Source organism: Heloderma suspectum, chromosome 2, assembly GCF_057233095.1.
Source record: "Heloderma suspectum isolate Gila_16-S chromosome 2, 16-S_ref, whole genome shotgun sequence".
NCBI lineage: Eukaryota > Metazoa > Chordata > Lepidosauria > Squamata > Helodermatidae > Heloderma > Heloderma suspectum.
This window is the reverse complement of record NC_139459.1, coordinates 72,534,230-72,559,911: the sequence shown is the minus strand read 5'-3', so window position 1 is coordinate 72,559,911 and position 25,682 is coordinate 72,534,230. Positions and strand designations below refer to the sequence as shown.

Here is a 25,682-nt window from a genome sequence, read left to right as displayed (position 1 = left end):
TTTGTCCTAAAGGCAGAATTGGGAGGGATTTTTTTTGTATTGATGATGTTACGTAATATTTTCTTGTATATTTGCTAAAAACATAAAAATAACTGCTCAAAGCTAAAACCTTTAAAAAGTTGTGCTTTGTTAGAACAGGAAATATATCTAAAGCACAGTTCATTAAAACTGGGAGCTTTTGATCCCTTCCTTGCCCCCAAATAATAATAACATGCATATGATGCAGCACTGGGACTGGGACTTCTTTTACCCCAGAACTTCCAATTAGGTATAATATTAATTACAGGTCCAATTATGACCCATCTGTGGGTCATTTCTACTATAGAAACTAGGCTCCAAAAATGAATAGGATTTAGGAAGCATGACAGAGCAAACTGGCTACTCCATTCCTGACCAGGTTCATGACATGTCTGGTAAAACTCACTCTGGGGAATTATATCCAGTTCAATCTGGAGTTAGATGCACTGGAAGAAGCTGAGTTAAAGGGAGGTGGCAGTTTATGGGGTAGGAAAATAGATTTTGACAGAAAGAGGTGCATGTAAGCATGAGACACTTCAGGGAATGGGTGAAGTATAATAATCATTAAGTTCAAAATGAGATTAACTGACTAGGCATATGGAGAATTAATCTATGACATGGAGCCAATGCTGATGCAATACTTTTCATTGCTCAAGCATGAGGTCATGCCCCATGACAGCCAATGGCTATGTACAGGAGCTAAAAATGGAAGTATATTCAGCTGTCCACCTGGCACTAGTCTCTGAGCTGCTCCAACACACTATTCATTACATTTATATTCCACCTTTTCTTCAAGGAGATCAAGGATGTATACATCGTTCCCCGTTCAGTTTGTCCTCACAACTGTGCTGTGAGGTAGGCCAGGCTGAAAGATGGTGGCTGGCCCAAAGTCATCCAGTGACTTCATGGCTGAATGGGAATTTGAACCTGGGTCTCTCCCTTCTTAATCTGGCATGTTAACCTCTGTACCACACTGGCTGTCTTTTCCTAAACATTATATTTATGAATTTATATTCTGCTTAGATTTATATTTTGTGTTGGTATACAATCAAAGCATTAAGATAAAATCTCAACAATTTTAAGGTGAATTAGGGTGCAATCCTATGCATATTTTGATAGAAAAAAGTCCTACAACTCCCAGCATTCCCCAAGCAGCATGGTTGGTTGGGGAATGCTGGGTTTTAGGACTTTTTTTCTGTCTAAACATGCATAGGATTGCACCTTTAGTGGCTGAAGCTGTGGCCATCACAACAATTAAAGCATCACAAAAGAGGACACAGACTGTCAGAGGCCGTGTTTCCATGACAATGGAAGGAGAAGCTAATGGAGGAGTACCGGATTTTTTGAAAGGAATCAGCTTTGCTGTGAGCACAGTTCCACAAACAGATTCACCCCACCAGTAAAAATCACTTCACAGAACATACTTCCTGGTGGGGGTTGGAGTGAACGTCATCTGACCGGCAGGGGCTGCTCAACCAATAAGAGAGGCTTCCGCCCCTCTCTCCCTACATTCTCCTTTCCCCTGAAAGTCCAGATGCACCTGCATTTCAGGAGCAAGCCTCATTGACCACAATGGGAGTTACTTCCGAGTAGACACACATATGCTTGTCCTGGGAAAGTCGGGGGGGGAGAACACAAAGAGGGAAACTAGCCCCCATTTTAACCCACAGGACCTCGCTGACCACAATGGGAGTGACTTCTGAGGAGACAGTAATAGGTTTGTTGTGGGAAAGAGAGCAGTAAACATAAAGACAGAAACCAGCCTCCATTGTAACCTGCAGGATATCTATAATGAAGCTGTGAAGTACTTTCTTCCTAAGGCAATTAATCACGCTTAAGCTTAATTGCACTTAAGGAATTGGGCTTTAAAATGTGCCATTTCAATTGAGGGGGAACCTCTGTAAATTGTGATGTGGGCATTCAAAGGCAAGCCTCATTGAGCACAACGGGCGTTACTTCTGAGGAGACACTAATGGGTTTGTTGTGGGAAAGAGACAGAAACCAGCCCCCATTTTAATGCACAGGAACTCTATAAGGAAGCTGTGAAGTACTTCCTTCCTAAAGCAATGAATCAGAGCCTGGAGAACTTGCTTAATCGCACTTAAGGAATTGCACTTAATTGCACTTAAGGAACTGGGCTTTAAAATGTGCAGTGTCAATTGAGGGGCTTCTCTGTTATTTCTATGGTGATTGAGAGGGAAAGCCTCATGCAGCACAATAGGAGGAAACACCTCTTGACTGTGGTCATAGTGAAAGGCACACCCCTGGGCAGGGCTAGCATTAGGGATGGACGGAAGTCCCTTACCTGTTCTCGAAGCTTGCTTCGCGGTGGGGGGGAGGCACTTCGGTTCTCTCCCCAAAGTTCAGGCGAGGCGGGGGAGGCGCCCCACCTCGCCCGGCCGAAATTCAGGCCAGGGGGGAGACGCCCCATCCCTTGCCAGCGAAATTCAGGCCGGGTAGGAGCGCCCCGTCTACCCGGCCGCGAAAAAAAAAGTAAAAAAACAAATAAAACACACACACACCCGTGATAGGCTACGTAACGATTTATGTAGCCTATCACGGCTAGATTTCCAAAGTCAGCCGTGATAGGCTATGTAAATCATCACGTAGCCTATCATGGGTGACTTTGAAAGAAAAAAAAAAGTGCATACGCAAATGGCGGCTCCCATAGGGACCGCCATTTGCGTTCCTTATTTTGACACGTCTAGTCTACGTAAAGATTTACGTAGACTACGGCGAAAATAAGGGCAACGCAAATAGCGTTCCCTTATTTTCGCCATAGTCTACGTAAATGTTTACGTAGACTACACGTGCCAAAATAAGGAACGCAAATGGCGGCGCCCATGGGCCGCCACCATTTGCATACACGCTTTTTTTTTCCCCCAAACTCACCCGTGATAGGCTACGTGACGATTTACGTAGCCTATCACGGCTGACTTTGGAAATCTAGCCATGATAGGGTACAGAAATCGTTACGTAGCCTATCACGGGTGTGTGTGTTTTTTTAATTTACTCTTTTTTTTTTGCAATGGCGGCGGCGGCGGCAGCCGGCCAGGAGACCGGCCGCTGCCCCCACCCCCGACGAAACGCTGCCGGGACCCGCTGCCGAGAGGGACATTCGGCCACGGTAAGTCCCATCCGGGGGGGGCGGGGGGCCGGCAGAGAATTTCCCCACCAATTTCGGATGCGTTGGCATTCGGCCTCCCAGAGATTTGTGGAGAAATTCTCCGCCATCCCTAGCTAGCATACCAAAGGTCAATGAGGGGGTTGGGGCACACAGCAACTACACCAGGGAGAACCCAACTTAAGGAAAAGTATCAGACTTTAAGCAGTCTCAGGAAATCCGGGTTTTCCCTGATAAGCTCCGGGGTGGCTGCTGGATGGCCACCGCGTCATGTATCCCTAATGACCTCAACACGCAGCCGGCTTGGAGTAAATCATTGGTGGAAACACCTCCAGAGTATGACATTTATTCTAACACTGACTGTTTAATTCATGCTCGACCACAATTCGTAACTGCCCTTCCCATTAACCATCTTTTTTAAAATTAACATTTTTTTCTTACATTGGTACAAACATATGAAGAAAAGGAAGTCGTTAACCAATCATATTTTTCCTATATATATCAGTTCAGTATGTTCTGTATGAGTCATCGTATTTCAGCTAGCATAATCATGAACTCGAGTCTAATGAACTTCATTTAAAGAGCAACAGAAGATCAATTAGTTCTGTAATTCTTCAGTTCCTACAGAATGGAACAGAATATTCTAGCACTTCATGACCTGACATTTGTAATATAAACAACCATATAACCAAGGCAATGGAAAATGACACAAGGCTTCACATTTTTCTAGTTAACTAGAGCGTAATCGATTCTAGATCTTTGGCTAGGTCAAATGTTTTCCCCACATTCTGGGGCAATTTGTTTTACTGTCCTTTTATGACAGCTTCTTACTCTCTGGAAATTCTTAATTTCATGTATTTCCAAATTAATGCTTCTTTAAGGTTCAACCATTTAATTATAATTTAGGTTTCAGAATAAAATTGTACACGTTGAGGCATATTGATAATTAACTTGAATTCATTCCACATTAAAGCAAAGAAAACACTGGTAATAATCCTGAGGCATAAACCAATGTGGTGATTAAAATACAGCTCCTTAATCCTTAAACCTGAAAAGTCTTCCACATTCACTTCAGTGTCACGCATGTACCCACTGTGTATGCAGAACTGTTGCTGACCTGACAACGAACAGGGAAGCTTGTCATAGACCAGGATCAAGACACAGACTTGAGAAGCTCCTCTACTTACGAGTAGGAAGAACCTGAAGGGGTAGGGGGGGAGGAGACTCCTGAGCAACCCATGCCTATGTCATCCTGGGAACTGGATTATATTCGTTTGCTCATTTCTCCATTGAAGAGGAGGTAGAATCAGTCTTGAAGATGTCCACCTACCCTTACTAATCCCAGGACAGCCTCCCTTCCAGCATCCTCAGGTGCCAGTGAATTCTCTGCAGCAGCACCACACCCATACCATCTTCATTGCCACATTATATCTAGGGGCAGCAATAGGCATGCTAATATACCAGCTTCACCAGCATGTGTGATCCAGACTGATGCTGCTTTGATTGTAAACTGAGCTTTCCCAGAGAGGCTGCCTTGAGCTATGGGTCCCCTGGATCAGTATTTCAGAGCACAGTCATCTCTTGGCCAGTGCTGTGCTGGAGGAGCACCTAAGGCTGCTTGCTAACTTTAGCCCTGCATCATGCTCCCCTGTACTTTGTCCAGGGTCATAAAACCTTGCCTATAATTCTGACCACTGACTTTTGACTTGTCTGCTCAATCCTGCTTCCAATTCAATCCAAATACAAGCTGATATTACATTGAATGTACTTTCCATTAGGCAGCAGCTCCTCTGTGGACGTTTGTTTAACTGTCCCATTCTTGTTGCAAGCTTTCAGTAACAGCCATGGAGGAAACTACATATTTGTTAATGCATATTCAATTAATTGTACTCATACAGTTGGGTTGTAGCAGCTTTTGGCCACTTTTTGTATGAGTATGAGATTTGTACTCATCCCAATATTTTACACAAATCAGAAGAATGCATTTTTGGTAGGGATGTGCATCAGATTTGGCTGCAGCCAAATGCCCAAGCCTAACCATGCTCCTTCAGACAATTTCTAGTGCTTCCTGAGTGAAGCAGGCTTTAAAGTGATCAGAACTGAAGCTGGATCCTGCATGAGGCTTTGTTTGAGCTCCGGAAAGGTATGTGTTTCCAAAAATAGCACCTTTTGCTTTTGTTTCTGTAAATGCTGAGTGGGGAAGACAGGGAGTGGGGCTCAGTGACTGACAGGTCCACCTTCTAATAATAGGGCACATTTTATCAGAGGCTCTCAAATCACTGTGTTTCTATGATGTGTGCCATTTTCATGCAAATTGCCCCCCCCAAAAAAAAAATCACAGCAGGAGGGGAGGGGAAGAGAATCACCCAGCCCTCTCACCACCTAATTTGAGAAGTCACCTTCTACATAAACCACTGCACTTTTCCTTCTAAACCTTTGCAGGTTTCTTACTTAGGGCCAGCTCTATGCTGTCTGTCATTTTCAGAAGAATAGTTACAAACAGCATAAGGGGATAAGCACACCCTTTTTTGGATACTTTCAAAATATAATGGCTGCACTTGTACAAAACATCTTAGACCTATTCAACTGAAATTTGGCAGGCATTATTCCCTCAGAACAGGCAAGTATTCCTACACATTTCATCCAGTTACGCCCAGAAATAAAAAAGTTATTTGCAGGTCCCTAAAACAAAACAAAAAATCAAAATATAAAGGTGTGTAGCATAAAACCCAGTGCATGCAGGTTCAAGGTTCCCCATTAAGGGATCTGCCTCGGCATTAACCTACAGTTATTTAGAACAAAATCTAAGTCTTGATTCATATATTAATAGGCAATACAATAGTGGTTAAAAAACAAACAACCCCACTTGTGCATGGTTTAGACTCCACATTGCAGTGATAATGCATGCAAGGGCCTGTCCTGTAGCTTGCCTGATTGTATAGTTACTTTGCATGCTTTCACTGGCAATGGCTAAGATATAAGCACAGGCTAAGCTTTCACTATTGACCAGCCATCTTTTCACCACGTGCACAGACACACATCAAGAGCATGATGAGTCATGTGAATTTTTACATATAGTTAATCACATGGTGGCTAGGGATGTAGGTGCACAGAAGACTATCTTGTCGCACATTGTAGGATTGACTCGCCATGTACCACTTCACATCCATTCTCCATCTGAGAACAAAGCCCACCACAGAACTTGAACATGTTCAGAACATTTTGCTAATGTAAGTAAGACTGACAAATGTCAATTATGTCTTTAGCTTGAGCAGACCAAAAAAAATGTACTCCCTCCACCCCCACCCCTGAAAATAATTCTGGAAAAATTACCAGAACAAGTAGTCTGGTGGTAGCTTAAAGTGCCACTGCTAAAACTTTCTCTTCATTCTTGACATAAATGACCAAGAGTGAAAATGAAAAGATTTCACAGAAAGTGGGCTGTGATGACAATCATTTAGGTATGTAGCAAGAAAGACAATGAGATGCCACTGATTTAAATGGGTAAACAGAAAACCAGTCCCAGAACTGTAGGGAATTTACTTTTGATTATCTAAATCATTCCCAAGTTAGTGAAACATTATTCGGAGTCTGTAAGTCTAGTAAATACTTACAGCAACTGCCTCCAGGATTTGTTTCACAGCATCAGCAGCATCTCGTTCACTGTAATATCCTTTTTCCACAATCCTATAAAGAAATCAGAAGATGCTGTTCAGACTCAAGGAGACACAGCTGCTCAAGCTGTTCAGACTCAAGGAGACACAGTCCTAGATAAATGTACCATTAAATATTAATGGCAGAGTAATCACGCACACACATCTTATAGTCTATGACGTCTCCCATAGAATAAAAAGCACCACTCATACCAAAAAATACATTTATTCTTCACCACGGCAACTGATTCTCAGCTAATATAAAAAAAAGATACTTTCAAGATATAAATATCAGTGCTGTGGAAATAAACACATTTGTGTTAATAAATATTATATGCTTCAAATGCAAGCTATTATAACACTTGTACATAATTATCGACTCCAACATCAGAGGGTAGCTGCATAAACTCCATACCAGAAATAAGCCCCACTGAGACCAATAATATTTACCCATGAACAGGTGTGTAGCCATGGCTTGGAAACCTAACCATGCTAGTATGAAATAAAAGTGATTTACAGGTAAGTGTAGGTGCCTGTCATTGTATAGTGCATTCTTGATAGCTTTCAGGTCGAGATGCTTCCTGTATTGCCTTATTTTGTGAATAAGAATCTCAGCATTATCACCGCTAACTAATGAAGAGCTAGGTCACACTGCTGGTTTCCCAAACAATGACACAGGTGTGGCTTCTCTCTGGATACAGCTCATGTGGGAAAATATGAACCTGAACTATATGGGTATAGCTGCAGCAATTTCAATTATTGTGGCTGCTAGACAGGCACGTGGTTGAGGATGGGCAGTGCTCCTGATATGTAGCACACTTGATGAGTTAGTCCTAAGTAATCCATCCCTAGGAAGCTACACCTCACATGGAGACTTCTGCGGGCAGGATGGAGAGGACAAGTGGGGCTACTGCAACCTAAGGCCTTTTGAAGTACATTCTAAGGCCAGCAATACATAATAGGAAAAAAGTTTCCCAGGGTTTGTACAGGATGCTACTTTAATTCATAATTTTGTAGAAACCTTAGATTGTAGAGCAGCAGTGAAAATTGCAGCATAGGCCCAAATATTTACATTGTTAACACTCCATTGCATAGGATGATAGTTAAAAGGAATTATCCTCTCACTTTTTAGCCTGGGGCAGTCACACTGAAATCAACAGGTCTACTCCAGAATACATGATTTGAAGTCCACAGAAGAATCTGTTATCGTACGTCTAGAAACAGCTTTTCTTTTTAAGAGCACAATCTTATGCATATATAAACAGAAACAGTCCTACAACTCCCAGCATCCCCCTGGACTTTTTTCTGATTAAGCATGCATAGGATTGCTCTCTAAATCATTCAACACTGTTCACTGGTTGTAGAGGCAGTGTGAGTTAAAGTGCGATCAATCACAGTATAGCTCCTTGCAAAAAGATAGCTATAAAGATTGCCATGCTATAGCAATGACCATGTTACAGTTAACATAATATAGCATAAAAACCTTGAGCAATCAATTATTGTGAAGTGCTTCTGAGTTAGAAGCAGAAAGAAAAAAAGTTGGTATATTTAGAGGCAGTGATGCATTCAAGAATACACTAACACCAGCAAACCTTTCCCATTTCACTTTATTAGTGTATTGATCCAAAAGGAAATAAGATATTAATCTAGCTCTGCTCAAAACTTTTTATAGCACAGAAAAAGTAGTTCAGTGCACAGATGCCAACTTCTGATTTAAGAAATCCTGGCTGCCTCAGTCAGTGGAGAGAATCAGAGCAGGCCTGGAGTGGCACTTGGCGGGTTGAGGGTATGAAGCAAATGACACAAAAATAACTTTGTAGGGGCTTTCTTTGCTATTTACTGATTTTTCAGACCCTGCTACCAGAATATCTTCCAGAATATCATTTTACTGGGCGGACCAGTAAAATAATAATGGGTAACTGACAACATTACTTGAACAGAATGTGAGAATACTGGAACACATACAAGCATATGGAATGTTGGTCACGGAAGAAGAAATGCAGTACCAAGGATCTTGGCAGGGGAGAAATACATAACTACTACAAAACAAAATAAGTCTAGGGTATTTATAAGTGTCCTGACCCTCTTGTCATTCAACCTTTTCAAACTGTTAAATTAACTAGATTTACTGATATTCAAAATATCTCAGCAATACAAAACATTAATGCTATTACTTATCCTCCTACGTGTCAGTTGTGAAGCAAGGAACGAAAAAGCTTCTCTGCATAGTAAAGGGGTCTCCTTGTCTTTTTTATTAAACTGTGTCCCCAAAATATAGTGTGCAAGGTAGAGCCCCTAAGTTTTGCCAATCCCCCCAACCCACTTAACCTCCTCCCACTCACCCTGAAAAGCTGCTCCTGTGGGTTGGGGTACAGAATGAGTTATGGCATGGAGGGCTGCAGTAAATAAGTGGGATAAATGAACATTTGGAGTCCCAATTTGTGGGACAGGAAGTGCTTTCTGCTAAGGCAAAGTCACCTCTGATACAACCCAATGTGAGTGATAGCTAATTGCATGAATTGCATATTGTCTAATACAGCAACCACCAAACCTGGGAGGGGGAGAGGGCCAGAACACGGTTTGGCTGTTGAGTGTCTGGGCTGTGTTCCCCTTACCTGGCTAGTCCTCCTCCCAATGTCATACCTTCCTCTACCCATCACCACACTAATTGTGACCGCCTCAGATCACCATACATCTCCCCATATCCTCTTTCCCAGGCACATGTCAGGTCCTAAAAGGGAAGCCACCCCCCAACCCCCCATAAAAGCCAGTCAATCTGATGTTAGAGGGCTGGCCTTTGCCCTTTCATCTCCCCCAAATGACTCCCCCTCAAATCCCCTTCGGTGTCACCCCCTTTGGGGTCATCATTTCCCAGCCTCAGGTCCTGGCAGTAAGGCCTTCCCAGGAGACAAACACAAGTGGCTCATTGGCAATCAGCGTGGGAGAGTTTTTCTCTTCCTTGCAAGGCTTTCCTGTTTTAACCCAGTTCTGTATATTTCTGTACTTCTAAAAGCATTTTCCCCCTCAAAAGGAAACTATTTAATTAAAAAGGAAACCCATGTGTAAGATTCCAGGGTGAAAATCACAACATTCCACATGACCATTCAAACTGTGGTACACACAATGTCAGTGAATTACATTTTTCCCAGTATAATGTTCCGGCCTGACTCAAAGTGCTGCAATTAACATTCAAAGCCCTAAATGGCTTAGGGCCAGATTATCTGAAGGCTTATCTCCTCCCACCTGCCTGGACCCTAAGATCATCTTCAGGGGTCCTTTTGTGGGAGCCCCTGCCAAAGGAAGTGATGTGGGTGGCTATTAGGAAGAGGGTATTTTCTGCTGTGGCCCCCCAGTTGTGGGATGAGCTCCCTAGGTTGTACTCCTTTCGGCGCCAGGTGAAGACTTTTTATTTTCCCAGCATTTTAGCATTCTAGTCTTTTAGCTCTGCTGTTTTAAAGCTGTATTTTAAATCTCTGCATTGCTGCTATGTTTTATTCTGGTTGTACTTTTATACTGTAGTTTTAAGCTTTTATATTTTATATTGTTTTATGTTGTACTTTGTGGTTTTAATTTTTGTGAACCATCCAGAGAACTTTGACAGTATAGAAATGTAATAAATAAATAAATAAAATATTACTAGGGAACACATTTTTCTGAATTTAAAAAGTGGAAAATTCCATCTCTCTCTACACACAGAAAGGCTGCCCACACTCCTATCCATTGAATGAGGCTGCAAAATCATGCTACTGGTAGTCTCAGGGTTAGTGTGAGCATAATGATAAAAGAAAAAAATTGTGACTTTTAATTGCCTGAAAAGATGTTTAAAAACTATCTGAACCCTGCCCTAAGACTAACAACTCTACATTTTTGGCAAGAAAAAAAGACTTTGATCCTGATTTAACTGGATATGCAACAGCTGGAGCTGCACACGTATAGCCTTTTCAGAAAATTGGCAATCAGGCTGATTATTTGCTCTTATGGAGGGAAATATATCCGATCCCTTCCCCTCCTGAACATCTGGCCAACAATACTAATATGTTCTGAAAGGGTTACGTATGCTGTGGTGTAATGGTTCCTTTTGAAGGGCAGGCACTATGACTGTCCCCATAACCATACCCCCAAGGAAAATCTAAAAATGCAGGTAACTGTGTAGATCCATATCTGTGTGTGTGTGTGTGTGCGCGCATGCATGGATGTGATAGCTCACAATATATTGTTGCCAGGAAAATCCCACACACACCCCGGTGAAGATTGCACATAAGCTCAGAGGGAACAGCGAAATCTAAGTGTGGGGGGGGAGATAACATAATTATCTCTGCTAATCAAAAAGCCCAGGCGCTTTGACCTGAAAACCTTAGCTCTGCTACAACACTGTATGTATGTATAGTCCTAGTAGGGAGAGACCATGAATGTACCACCTATTGTTTGCATGTTTTCTCAACCAGCTAGGGGGACACATATGGAAGCCTGCTTCTTTGCAAGTATACTCCCTAGCTGGGTTGGAGTGATAGTTTGCAAATGTCCAGACTGTAACTATCTTTAATTGTAACTCTTTTCTAGAGCACCTGGATGAACAAAGCATGGGTTCCGGTTTTGTTGGATAGATGTATTCTGCTCTCTCTGGCATAACATCAGTTGTGTTAAGTTCGCTACAACGCTAACATCTGTACCTTCCCAGGGTAATCTGACATTTCTAGCAGCTGATTTAGCATTACATTTATGCATAGACTTTATTTCATGCTTCTCTCGGGCTGATTAGTGAAAATGGAAGTTTATGCAAATGAGCCCAGTCAATTAATGCCCAATTTGAATCGTGTGCCTCTTCAAGGCCATCTTCACCTCCTGACTTTATTTAATGCTGCTGACAAGCATTTAAAATGGCCGTCCCATTGGTTTTAATTTGTAAGCAGATAGTAGAAAATGCTTAGTAGCAACACCATTCCCCAGTATGGTACTGGATTCCACTGTTGCTCAATGGGATGGATTAAATACTCCAAATCAATATATTCCCATTGGTGTCACTTAAATATTTTCCTACATAATGTGAAGAATTTAGTGCTATGTTGAGTAAGCATACTTCTAGTCTAGTCTGCCATATGTGTTGGCTGGGTTGATGGGAATTGTAGTCCAACACATTTGGAGGACACCACATTGGGAAAAGCTGTTCTAATCTCTTAAATACTCTAAGATTTTATATTTGCTAAATGATGGTTTGCTTGAAGCAGGGATTAATGTGTAAGTCAATAATTCTATAAAGCAAGCATTTAAAAATTAAAGATAACCTGCAGAAATTTCCTCCAAAATGTAAACATGAAAAGAAAATTGGATCTCTTTGTCTCTCATAAAACTAGTAGCGTGGAATGCTTTTTCCAGTGTCTGGCATCAGCATTGATGCAGTTCCAGTTTCTTGTTGCCAGGATATCTTTAGATAGTTACAAAGTGATGTATCTTTGAAAATGAATCTGGTATGTTAGTTTTGCAAATACATCAGAGTTTTAGCAAGCAGCATTAGCTGCCTCTGTACAGACCAGAATATGATGTCCAGCCATCATGAAGGAATTGTGCTTGGTAATGTTGCTGTCTCCCATATTTGACATTGTCCATATAGTTGACCCTGTCTCAGAATCTGGCCACTCCATATGCATACTGCAGTGATATTACTCCACAGAACTGAGAAGAGTGCTATGTTTCCAGCATTCATCATCATCTTCATCATCAGTATAGCAGTTAAAGCACTTCACAAGCAGTATCTCAGTGATCCTTAGAAAAATTTTAGAGCAGTATTTATCTCTATGTGGCAGATGCAAGGTCTGAAGTCAAGAGACCCCAGCTTGTCTAAGGCCCCCTTGGAGTTCATTGCAAAGATGAAATCTGAGTCAAGGTTTATAGTTCAAGCCACATTCACTGCCCAAGCTTTCATATAATGGGTATTCCTGGTCCCTTGGGGATGGGGTAGGGAGGGAAAAAGGGGAAATACATGTTCCACTAATAACACTACAAAACAATACCCAGGAGTGGGGACTGGCTCTGAGACCATAATACTAAGCACATGTAGGGTCAAAACAGACATTAAATCTGTTAAAGCTGTTAGACATTAAATAGACTTTAAATCTATGTCTAACAGCTATGTCTTTGGTTCATTTTTATTCTTATTTATTATTAGATTTGGATTAGGACCCTAGTATAGGTGGTAGGAGGACTTTTAAGATCCAGACTGGGAGGCCCTGTGCCTACTCTTGAATAAAAATCAACAGGAGACATAGCTCAAGGGTGGGCAACTTTGGGTACCAAACATCTGGAAGGCCACAAGAAAGCTATCAGTAGAATACCTCCCTGAATATATGGGCAGGTTATGAGAGACATGGAACCGTTACCATTCTACATCTCATTTTCTCATTTCTTAATTTCTAGTTTAACACAGCACATAACACAGCATTATCATACTGTGTCTTGTCCAGCCCCACTTCACATGATTGGCAGTTGACAGTAGGAGCAGGGAAGCACTCAAGTGTAATGATGTTGGGGGTGGGAAAAGAGACAGAGGGCTCCTTCACACAGACCTTTTATCCTGCTATTGAGATTGCTCACTCACGGAAGTTTGCGGGCTCTTAGATGACATCATGAACCTCCAGGGTGTCTCCTGCACTAAATGACCTGTATTCCATTTTTAAATAGATTGGAGATAATGAGCTATCAAATTACCCCACTTGTGTTCTGCTTCAGTTCCCTCCATGAAAACAGGAAAAGTGGCAAGAAGAGGAGCTAGATCAATGAAACATATGGAAACTCGTATAAGGGGGAGAAGGTGGGGGAAAGGGGATGGGGAAAAGGAAGCACATGTAAAGGGAGTCCATTGTGATCCTGCATTTAAAATGGAAGCAGAAAGCCCCATTTTAAATGCAGGATTGTAGGCTGGTGTAGAGATGCTCAGAATGGTGGCAGCTCTGTATCTCTCATAGCATCAAGTTCTACCCTCAGCTGATTTCAATGGTATTTACTTTTTGGTAAGTATGCTTAGGATTGGGACTTACATCCAAATAAGGCTGCAAAGTGTTTAGGACTAGAGCAGCCCTCCCCAAACCTGGTGCCTCCAGATGTGTGGATGCACATGCGCAGAATGTTCCCCTGTATTTCTAAGAGCAGCAATAGTTAGTATTTGGGTACTGGACAGAGGTGGTGGAGCAGAGCACCTGAAGGGACCGCTCTGTCTCTCTCCCCTATGTGGTCGTGATCTGGCTGCACAGCGCCAATCAGGACCACAAATTTGACATGAAAAGGAGTGTCAATAGGCATCTATTGACCAATCCTGTTAGAACTCTTTACAAGCAATGCTATGCCTCCACAGAGAAAATTAATGGCTGGCCAATCCCAGGAAGTTGTTTTTCTGCTGCTCAGGAAATCAGAATGTGGCAAGAGACAGTGTAGCACAGACAGGGTATATCTCAGAGCCTTGATCTTCTTCTTAATACAATAACCTTAAGAGCCAGCCATCTAAAATCCTAAGACATTACAATAGTACAATATCAAAGCTGGCTAAAATCTGCATGAAAATATACAATGCCATCATCATACGTAGCTGGCTAGGAGTGCTTGAAGTAAATGTTCACCTGCTAGTGGATTCCCTTGGTAGGACATTCCATAAGGTGGGCGTCATCACAGAAAAAGCCCTACTTGGTGGCTTAATCTCAGTAAGTGAAAGGACATGGAGCAAAGCAGGATCAACAACTCTCTAAAGCTGGGAAAGAACTCCCAGAAGCAAGTGTTTCCTAAGGAACACTCAATCCAGTCCATTCAGAGGTTTAAAAGTGATCACCAGCACTTTGCATTGGGTTTTGAAGTGAAATGAAAGCCAATACAGATGGGCAAAAATCAATATAATGTGCTCTCTGCAACCCATCCTAGTCAAAGGATGGACCACAGACCTTTGCATGAAAGAACCCTAAAAATCTAACATGTACTAGGAATAAAGCAGGGAAACTTCAGTTACAAATTGTTCAGCACACAGAGACATGGACCTGATTAGCACGAGTCTGTTTTACCTCTAGGAACATACAGCACTCGAATCAGAAAAAAAAATAAGAATATCAAAATGTTCAAAATGGGCTAATTTTACATGTATGCTAATGATGCAGCTCTACATTATCTTGCTGATTAGATATTCTATCTCCTATTTCCTTTTCCTATTAATGGTCCATCTGTTTCTTGCATACTGCTCTCCCCCACTCCCCAATCCCCTGCAGATCTGGCCAGATGCACTTGCTGGCAATCCTCCTACATTCATCTTCTAAAGTTCTCACTGTTCATTACTCACTATTGTTCTGTTGACCATCAGTTAATAATAAACCTGTTTGACATACTGTAATCAGTGTGTTCATGACCTAGACTGCATAGTGTTGTCAGTATATTGGAGTATGTGACGTATAAAACTTCCCATAAACAATACTCATAAAATATTATCTTAGCAAGGCTACAATGGAAAGGACATGTCCTTTTCATATTTATTTGATATTTTCTTATCCCACCCTTCCTCCAAGGAATTCAGGGTCGCCTACATCATGGTTCTCCCTCCCCTGCTTTATGCTCATAACAGCCGTGTGATGTAGATTAGGCTGAGAGAGTGATTGGTCCATGTTCAGCCAGTGAGTTTCAGTGGCTGAGTAGGGTTTGGAATCCAGGTCTCCTAGTTTTATTCCAAGGCTCTAACCTAGGGGTGGGGAAACTCAGACCCATGAGCCAAATCTGGCCCTCCAGTTTTCTCCAAATGACCACACCCCTTCCCTGGACTCCTCCCCTTCTACCCACAACAAACTGTTCTGTGGTTTTCTGGGTTTTGTGCACTTTTTCCTCCATTCCAGAAAGTTGAAATGCCTCTACTAAGGCTTAGTTACCGGCAATAAGAGCTTTAAGCTAAAATACTCTGGTATATCTGGTGTTTTAGGGCCCAACTCTTTTGCATTTGGCCCCGCCCACCACTGAAATGCAACCCGAGAGCTTCTCTGAAATTGAATTCAGTCTTTGGGTTGAGAGAGGTTCCTCACCCCATGCTGTAACCACTAAACCATACATGTGCTCCTATTCTAGGATATATGAAACTATTTCAAAGAACTAGAAGTACTGAGTTTAAGCACTAGTCATAACACAAGTCAGAGACAGCAAATGTTTGCAGGATCTGACCTACATCCTTTGCAAGTCTGCACAGGGTTGGGTTCAGTAAGCACCAAATGTTGGAGTATCGCCAGTCCAGGAGTCACAGCTACGGATTAAGGCCAGAGAAGCAGTTCTCTGGAGTCCAAGCCAGGGTCCAAAGAAGGAGTGATAATCTTGCGGTGATGGGACTCGAATGAACAGGCAGGAACAAGAATGTGACTGAGTACTGGTGCAGGAAGAAGCAACAGCAAGGCAGTCTCTAGAAAGTCTCTGGTTTGTGCAGACCAAGGTGGGCATGGAAGAATGGAAGTATATGGAGTCCAGAAGTCAGGATTTGGGGGTTTACACGAAGAAAGAGTCAAGAAAACGTTAGTCGAGTTCACACAGAACATAGGAATTTCCAACAGTAAAAAGACATGGCTCTGACTTCAAAACTGAGGGCTAGCCATGGTCAGATGTGTCATATTGATGTCAGGTTTATCATTAGAACATACTTGTTTTTCCTACTGAAATAAAGTGCTCCAAATATCACTCCAAGACGTCACTTGCCTGAAATTAATGTTTACAACAAATACCATAGATCAGGCAATTTGGTGTGCTCCAGATGTTTTAAGCTACAAGTCCTATAATCTCTGACCAATGGCTATGCTAGCTGTGGTTTATGGGAACTGCAGTCTAAAACATGTGGAGGGCACCAGACTGTGGCTGTGTTTCCACCAGTGATTTACTCCAACCTGCCTGCACTGTGGGGTCTCTGTGATTCCATGACATTGTGGCCATGCAGCCCCAGTGTTGCGTTTTATCACTGAAAAACCGCTTCTTCTGAGACTGCTTATAGTCCGACTTTTACCGGTTATGGCGGCTCCATTACTGACCTGTTTCCACAATCACACTGGGTTCGCTGTCTTAGCCCTGCCCATGAGGTGTGTAGTGGGTGTGTCGCTCTGACCTCAGTGACCCAACCCTTTCCCTCCCTGTTTTCCAGAAGTTTCACTGCCGTTTTGGAGCAGGATGCCAAGGGACCAACTTTTAAAACATCACTGAAAATAAGCACTAGAACACAGCCCATGACCCCAGTCAAGGGGTGTTTTCTCCCATTGTGCTGGATGAGCCTTGCCCTCTCAGTGACCACAGAAATGTCAGAGAAGCCCCTCAATTGACAGGGCACATATCAAAGCCCTCAGTTCTTGAAATGCGATTAAGGCAATCTCGAGGCTTCAGTCCATTGCCTTAGGACATAGGTTGAGTCTGCTTCAGTCCATTGCCTTCACAGCTTCCAAATAGAGATCCTGTATGTTAAACTGGGGGCTGGTTTCGGTCTCTTTCCCACAATAAACCCATTACTGTCTTACCAGAAGTAACCCCTATTGTGGTCAATGAGGTCCTCTGGGTTAAAATGGGGGCTAGTTTTCCCTCTTTGTGTTCTCGCCCCCCCTTTCCCAGCACAAGCATATGTGTGTCTACTCGGAAATAACTCCCATTGTACTCAATGAGGCTTGCTCCTGAAATGCAGGTGCATCTGGACTTTCAAGAAAAAGGAGAAAAGGGAGGAGAAGGGGAAAGCCTTTTTAAAAATCCCATACTCCTCCATTAGCTTCTCCTTCTGTTGTCCTGGAAACATGGCCGAAGAGGCGGGAACACTGAAGTTGTGTGAAGGAGAGGGGGAAATGATCCTGGAGGGAGCAGTCAGGCAGAGATGAAAAGATGCACACATAAGCACCTGTTTTAGGGGCAAGAAAGAAAGTGTAAAGGGGTGTGGGATGCTCCAGACACAGCACTTTGATTTTTCGCTCCTTCTCTAAAGCCAAACAAAAGGGCTGGGAAGGCAAGGAGGAGACTGGCCAGAGTGAGAAACTTCACTGGGGCAGAAGGGGTGAGGGAGGGGGGGAATTGGAAACAGGAGGAGGTGGGGAAACAGACGGGGTAAGCAGACTCAACCTACTCCAAAAAAGCTCCACCCAGCCATCAAGAGAATAACATGATTCTGTGGCTCTGTGGAAACAGCGCAGCCTGCCAGGGTACAACGACGATAGACCAGGCAAGAGAAAATGTGCTTGGAGAAACAGAGCAACAAAGTTGGAAAAGAAGTGAAGGCAATAGTGTGGAAACACACCCTGTGTGCCCCTGATATTAATTAACTGCTGGACTGAAATCCTTTGAGAGCTTGTGCACTTTAAAGGGGAATGTTTGGGAGGGGGAAGAGTGTTTAGCAAAAGGCAACTGTTCCCCCCCCCACACCTCCAGTATCTGCTTTAGTCTGGGTCTTTACAGCATACATCAGTCTGCATGTAAAAAAAAAAAGCCATGTAGATGAACACCTCAGAAACTTATATCTAAAGCACTATTTGGGTGGGTGCAATAATTATGAATGTATATTCAAAGGCCTGGATTTATCATATTTTATTTTTAAAAAATGAACATCTACTACAGTGATTTTGCATTTCCTGTTTAACCAAAGATTCAGAGAGATGATCATTTGGGGCTTGCATTGGTGGACACTGACATAGACATAGAATCATAGGGTTGGAAGGGGCCTATAAGACCATCGAGTCCAACCCCCTGCTCAGTGCAGCCTACAAGGCCTGTGAGAAATCGCTACTGCAAGATGCTGCTACTGCTTTAATAACTACCACTGTCTGGGGGGAGGCAAGAATGGTAAAGCAGATGTTCTTTCTTTCTTTATATACTTATATCCTGCTTAATATAATAAAATCTCTAAGCAGTTTAGATTAAAAAAATACTAAAATCCACAGTTAACATATACATATAATAAACTGTTAAAATTTAAAATAAATAAATACAATAAAACAGAGCAGCAGCATCCTCAATTACAAGCCAAGGAAAGGTGGTGTAAACATGTAAGTTTTTAGAAGATGTTTAAAAATCACTACATTTTCTGTCTCCCTTACCACATGGGGGAGGGTATTCCGGAGGGTGGGCACCAGTATCGAGAAGCCCTGCTTTTGTGATGTTACATGGTGTGATGAAAGTTTTGATGTTTAATTGTAGGTTTGGAAGTTTGTTTGCATGATTGATGTATTCTAACATATCCTTTCTCCTAAAGGCTATGGTAAGTAGGGGGGAGGGGGAAGTTAGAATGTTCAGGTTTTAAATGGTGTCTCCTGATTGGCAGTTCCTTTTTCAGTTGGGAGAGTGAGGGAATAAGAGGCAATAAGAGGCAGTTAGTTTTCTTTAGAGGGTTAGACAGGGATTGGCTTTCTGAGGGGCAGGGGTAGGGCACTGGGCTGTAGCTTTGGGGGTGGTCAGATTCCCCTGGGAGATGGAGGGAGGTATATTTATAATTTTAAAGCCTTACTATGACAAGAGGTAGAGTAGGTAAGGGATTAACAAAAACAACTTGAAACAATAGTTTTACCACATAAAATTCAAACTGCACTGAAATATCTTATACCTTGTAAATAAAGTTTCATTTTTTATTTGTTCTTTCGAACCATGCCATTCTGGGTCTCGTTTGTTACCAGAAAAAGAGTTAGATGAAAATATGAAAGAAATAAGACAGGGTCTATGAATTTACACCCACTCACATACACAAAAATTGAAGGTTCTCTCCTCATGAGGAGGAGGGTGGTGGCAGTGTCCTAATAAAGGTTTATAAAAAGATTTTTTTAAAAGGAGAAAAACAACAGTAGTGGTTGCTACAGTCATAGTTGCTGTATTCCTTCCACACACACTCACTCTAAGCTATTATCTCAAGGAAGAGTATAGAGGTACTGAAATTCTGGAGCTAGAATTTGTACCTGGTGTTGCAAAAATATTTATGAGGAGTGGTGATGATATAATAATCACAAGTAGGGGAAGGGTGATAAGTCGCACATGGCAACATTCTTTGGTTGTGGAACGGCCAATAAGGCTTCCTCTTGCGATCTTAAAAGTCAACTGGCTCTATATAAAGGAAGGCAGTCTGCTAAGTATCCTGGTCCCAAGTTTTCTAGGGCTCTATATTTCAAAAACAAAACCTTGAACATGGATCGGTAGCTCATAAGAAGCCAGTGTAATTCTTTTAGCATAGGTGTAATATATACATAGCTGGTTGCCCCACTGAGCACTGTAGCTGAGGCATTCTGAACTAGCTACAGCTTCCAAACCAAGCACTGGGGCAGTCCCATATAAAATACATTTCAGTAATCTAATTGTGAGGTTACCAGTGCATGAACCACACTGGCTAGGCTATCCCTATCCAGGAATAGGTGTAGTCGTCACTGAAGTTTGTAATGGGTGTTCCGAGCAACTGAGGTCACCTGGGCCTCCAGTAAAAAAGTTAGATCCAGGAGTACCCCCAAACTATGGACCTATTCCTTCAGAGGGAGTGCTACTCATCTGGAACAGGTAAACAATTCAATTCCCTGACCTAAGAACCACCCACCAAAAAGGTGTCTTTCGTTATGAGAATTCAGTTTCAGTTTATTGGCCCTCTTCTGGCCTATCACTGCATCCAGTTACCAGTTCAGAATGTACATGGTCTCTCCCAACTCAGATGTTACTGAGAAATAGACCTGGGTTTTTCTCAGATCACCTAAAGCCACCCCCCAATGGTTTTATATAGTTCAGGGGTGCAGAACCTCTTCCAGCCCAAGGATGGAATTCCACTTTGAAGAAGCTCTCAAGAACCACATTCTATTGGTGGGCAGGGCCAAAGGCAAAAGGGACAGGGCTAAAGCATAACATAGTTTAGCCGTAAGCTCTTACTGCCAGTAACTAAGCCTTAGGAGAGGCATTTCAATCTTTTAGAATGGGGGAAAAACTGCACAAATACCGGGAAACCACCAAATGCTTTGTGTTTGGGAGGAAAGGGGTGTGGCTTTTTGGTGAATCCCAGAAGACCAGATTGGAACCTCTGGAGAGCCAGATTTGGCCCCTGAGCCTGGTGATCTGCACCCCTGATATAGGCTGCCTTTACACCAAAGAAATCTCCTGCAGTCCTCCCATTTTGGAGACTTTCTGCGTTAATCACAGGGTCCCTGACATGACCACATGATTGCTGAGAGGGGAAGCTTTTAATTTTCAATGTTCCATAGACCTCAATGAAACAGTGCCATCTAGGGGCTGTTTTAATCGCGTTACATTCCGAGTTTAAGAAATGGTTCATTAGTTCTGGATCTATTTGAGATTAAAAAACCAGGAAATACCTCTGGGTGTGCCTTGGAGGTTAACAACATCATGAAAAGGATTCGCAAACTTCTGTGCGTGAGCAATCTCAATAGTAGGATAAAAGCTCTGTGTGAAGGAGCCCACAGCTGTTAAACAACACTGGGTACAAAATAGTTCCCTGTGGCACCCCACAGTTCAACTGCCAGCAGACTGAGGCATAGTCACCCTGAGGCACAATGTTATTTTCTGGAACAGACCCTGTAGGTAAGACCCAAACCACCATTAAATGGTGTCCAAACTCATGGTCTAGGAGGATACCATGGTCAATGGTATCAAAAGCTGCTGAGAGAATGGGATGAAGTGATAGGGTCACACTTCCCCTGTCCTTCTCCTGAAGGTAATGCACCAGAGCGACCAAGGCTGATTCTGTCCTGAACTCAGACCTGAACCCAGAATTGAATGGGTCAAGGGAATCTGTTTCATCCAAGAAAGCCTGCAGCTGCATCACCACTACTCCCTCGAGCAAACAGATCTGCAGCCAGGTCTACCCTAAGAGCCAACGCATGGTGTAACATTAGCCATCGGAAAGCAGGGCCACAGCATTTCACAGGCCAGAATAATGGGGCTGAAGTCCCACCACATCACCCTCAGCCTCTCGATTTCCCACACAGCCAACACAAAACTAATCCCCACTTTATAGCAAGAGTCTTCATTATGATCATATTCCTACACGATACATGGTTTAATTTTCATACATCACCTACCTGTCAAACAGCTCTCCTCCTGTGACCAGCTCTAAGACAAGGCTGATTTCTGTGGGGGTTTCAAATATCTCCTTCAGTTTTATCTGAGAAAGGCACAAAATAAGGAATTTTCCATTTTTCCCCTCTTCAGAGTATGTATATGCTTTAAGACTAACTACAACAAGGAAGTTACTATGAAAGACGGATGTAATGTTTATCCCATCTGCTCTTAAGGATTGTTTGACCTTATTCTAATTCTTAATTTCTTTCTAAAATTTCATTCTGTATTTCATTCTGCCTACAGGCTCCACATTCTAATGGCTCAGCAGCTCATAGTAAAACAGAGCACGTACTAAACACTACTCCAAGGATTCATGAATGAAATCTCTTGAAAACCCAATGGAAATTGAGTGGGACCAGGAGAGGAAGGTATGGCCTAAAAATAAAATAAAAGGGGCCATATATTAATAATCTGTTAAAAATCCTTGGTCTTGTTCAGTCATTAAGTTGGACAAAGACTATTAATATTTGTTAACTGCAGCTTGTTTTCCCTTTTCCTGTTAGTTGGGTGGCTGAGTTTCCTATTCCTCTTACGTGTGGCAAAACAGGACATTATGTTAGCACTGAAAGATGTCAGATCTGTATTGCAGGCAAACAAGCAAGTACACATTCTATGTTTGGTTTGTAGAAATATCCAACTTACAATGTTTGGATGTGAAAGTCGAAGTAGAACACCTATTTCTGTTCTGACAATCTTCTTGTCTACCTAGTTAAAAGAAAAAGTATGTAATAAATTGTTAACAGTATTCATCTTGGACAGTTTTGTTATAGCAATCCTTAGCATACTCAAAGGAAGCAAGTACCATAGAACTCAGTGGGTCTTACTTCCATGTTAATATGTTTAGGATCAGCCAGCAAGTTAAGAAATTGATATATGATCATAGTACTAGCATTCCTAAAGAAAATTCAAGTATTTCAGAGAGGTAAATAATATACATGATGGAAATTTGATCAAAAATGACCAAATATTCCAAACTCAAGGGATAAACTGTACTGTGCTTCTGGTGCATCCAAAGTAAACATCTGGGAAAAAGTATCCACCAATATGTTATCAAGATGAAACGAGGCACCAAATTCAAAAATACAGTATACTTATGAAAGCGCAAGAAACAGAAGGCAGTTTAGCCATGTTACTAATATTTAAGGGAGATGTTGAAACCAATTTTCAGATGCTATTGAAGATGGATTGAGGAGAAGGGGACGGCAGAGGATGAGATGGCTAGATAGCATCACTGATGCAATGAATTTGAACTTGAGCACATTCCGGGAGAGAGCGGAGGACAGGAAGGCCTGGCGTGCTATGGTCCATGGGGTCATGAAGAGTCGGACACGACTTAATGACTGAACAACAACAACAATAACAATAATTTAAGCATATGTAACATTCTGGTTTCTAATTATGCTTTTGATGAATAACAGGCAACATATAATGTAAAGAGTTTTACTATCTTTGGTCAAATGAAGTTGTAAAGGTAAACAGGCGAAAGAAACAGTGGGGAGGACTTGCATTGGGAGAGTTGTGGTAGCATTCCAATCCACACCAGACACAATTCATGGCCTTGAGACATTAAGCAACATAATTTGGTCCCCCAAGTTATTTTTAATGCATGCTGGAGGGGATCCACCCAACACCAACATAATCAACCAGTCTCATTCAGTACACTTTTTAAAATCCTGCATTACCATTCAAACATTCTGTTTATGCAGTGCATTTACACAAGATGTTAGAAACAGAGAACCACATTCTGATAGCTGCCTTGTTTTCATTTTTCCATGGTCCCAGAGACATCAGCATGAAGGAGTCTGCAAAAATCAGCATGATAACCAAGGCACTTTCCTTGCCCTGAACAGTTTAATGCCTAAACAAAACACAGTATGTTGCTACAAGACAAGAGGATGACAGCAGGGCATTGGGAATATAAGGAGTTGTTACTAATGATAATAATTGAAGGAAGTTTGCTAGTACTGGTGAGCTGAGAAAATATTTCAGGCACTGAGATCAGCTTCACTAAAGCCTAGATATGGAAAATGAGAAAAGCCATAAAAATAACATTAGTGGTAGAAGAGATCAGGAGCAAGAAGAGGTCTGAAGTCTGAAAGGAAGATAATCTTTATCAGTTATTTTAGACAGATTTGATAATATAACAAGATAGTGGGTATACAAAGGAACCAAAGTTTACTCGAGTCCAGGAAAATTATCTACGTTTAGTGGATAGAAGCAATGTGTACATTGAGCAAGACTTTCCTTTGTTTTATTAGCTTTAAGAGGCACTCCTTTTGTATACATCAGTGCCCACAAACTACATCTGTATGAGACTGCAGCGACCCTGAAGTGCCAATATGTCACAGAGGATTCTCTTTTTTATAGCACTAGAAAGTTACTTTTAGAAATGTACTCCAAGACAGAATTTTATATTCCTTGTTTAGACATTTGGGAGAGAAGTTGCTATTTCTCATAAGATAAGGTCTCCTCCATGCTCTCAAAAACCCCAGCAAGCTGGTTAAAACAAGAGAATAGGGAGTAAGTGCCTAGAGTGTAAACAAGAGAAAAAGAAAGGAAGAACAGGGGGAAATGTCTTATTGATTTTTAAGCTTCAGTGGCTTTTTAAAAAGTTTCTCTCCACTTACGCAGGATATTGTATGTCTCTGTAGAACTCATCACACAATTTGATAAACTACAAGATTAATTACACATTGGCCCTGTTCATACAGCACTCAAAATTCCATTAGGCAGCTCCCAACTTCTATTTACCAGAGGAAAAACTCTGTATACATTTTCATACAATGGAGTCAAGGTTTCTGAGCAAAGTGATTGGCTTACCTGAAAATTATATGTATCTCTCTCTCTCTTTTACATTGTTATGCCCCTAATTATGTACTTATTACTTTAGTCTTCATGTTCAAGAGAGTTATATTGAAATGAAGAATATAACCATGGTCTGGAATTAATAACCAAAGTTAGCAAAGAATGTAATCTACCAAGCTGCTGCAGAAGTACCATTCATTTCTATATGGCTTAAGTGACTGGAGAATGTGCAGCATAAATGCTAGGTGAAATGCATTCTTCATTATTATAATCAACAGGCCATCATCTCAGGTCAAGGGGCAATGTTCTCCTTACAGCTATAAAATGCAGCCAAAGCAGCAAAACCACAGACTGATTAGCAAGAATATGAGGGCAACTTAACCAAGGTTTTGTTTAACAGTGTTCCTGATTTGTAACTCTGTGTATACCAGTGCAGACATTCCTGTGTGAGCAAGACTTCCACTTCAAAGACAGGAGCAACCCAACATGTACATCCATTTGTACATGCTAGCCCCTCCACTGAAGAGAGTAGGGAAGCGCTTGCAGAAGTTACTCTGCAAGCAGAACAAAGCTCCTATGCTTGAATGGAATTACTTAATTGGGCAAGTATATTTTGTGGTTCTTGTTTTTCTGAAGCCACTTAATAGTCTTCCTATTATCATATATATATATATATATATATGTATGTATGTATGTATGTATGTATATAAATACGGCAATACCTTTTCTTCAAACAACTTCTTTAGAGTTGCACAGAGCTCTTCAGCGGGCAACTCCTGAAACAACATTTTTTATATATATATTACCAAAACACCATAACAGAAAGTGGTTTTCTGACCCCCTTTGCCTTGGCCCAATGAATGCATTGGAGATAACTGAACTAGTGGTATCAACAGTATGCAGTATATGACGGGATTAATTTTTTTAGTAAAACTTTATTGTATACTGATTAAAGCAAGCCTAGCTAGTCTTTCTAAAAATATACCTAACTGAACTCTTAGACTTTATTTGCATTTGTGAAT

General features: G+C 41.8%; 1 protein-coding gene across 3 annotated transcripts in view; it reads right to left on the bottom strand.

The window, feature by feature from the left end:
* The window catches only part of CAMK4 (calcium/calmodulin dependent protein kinase IV), a 142,392-nt gene that overhangs the window by 42,987 nt on the left and 73,723 nt on the right, over positions 1-25,682 (bottom strand). For 2 of the 3 annotated variants that reach the window (XM_084832090.1, XM_084832091.1), the window contains exons 3-5: positions 22,498-22,560; positions 21,816-21,898; positions 6,757-6,829 (exon numbers count right to left, since the gene is read on the bottom strand). In XM_084832090.1, coding sequence (XP_084688216.1) covers positions 6,757-6,829; positions 21,816-21,898; positions 22,498-22,560 — 219 coding nt within the window. Of the gene's footprint in view, positions 1-6,756; positions 6,830-21,815; positions 21,899-22,497; positions 22,561-25,382; positions 25,437-25,682 lie in introns of all 3 variants that reach the window. The other variant, XM_084832089.1, reaches the window with a different exon arrangement.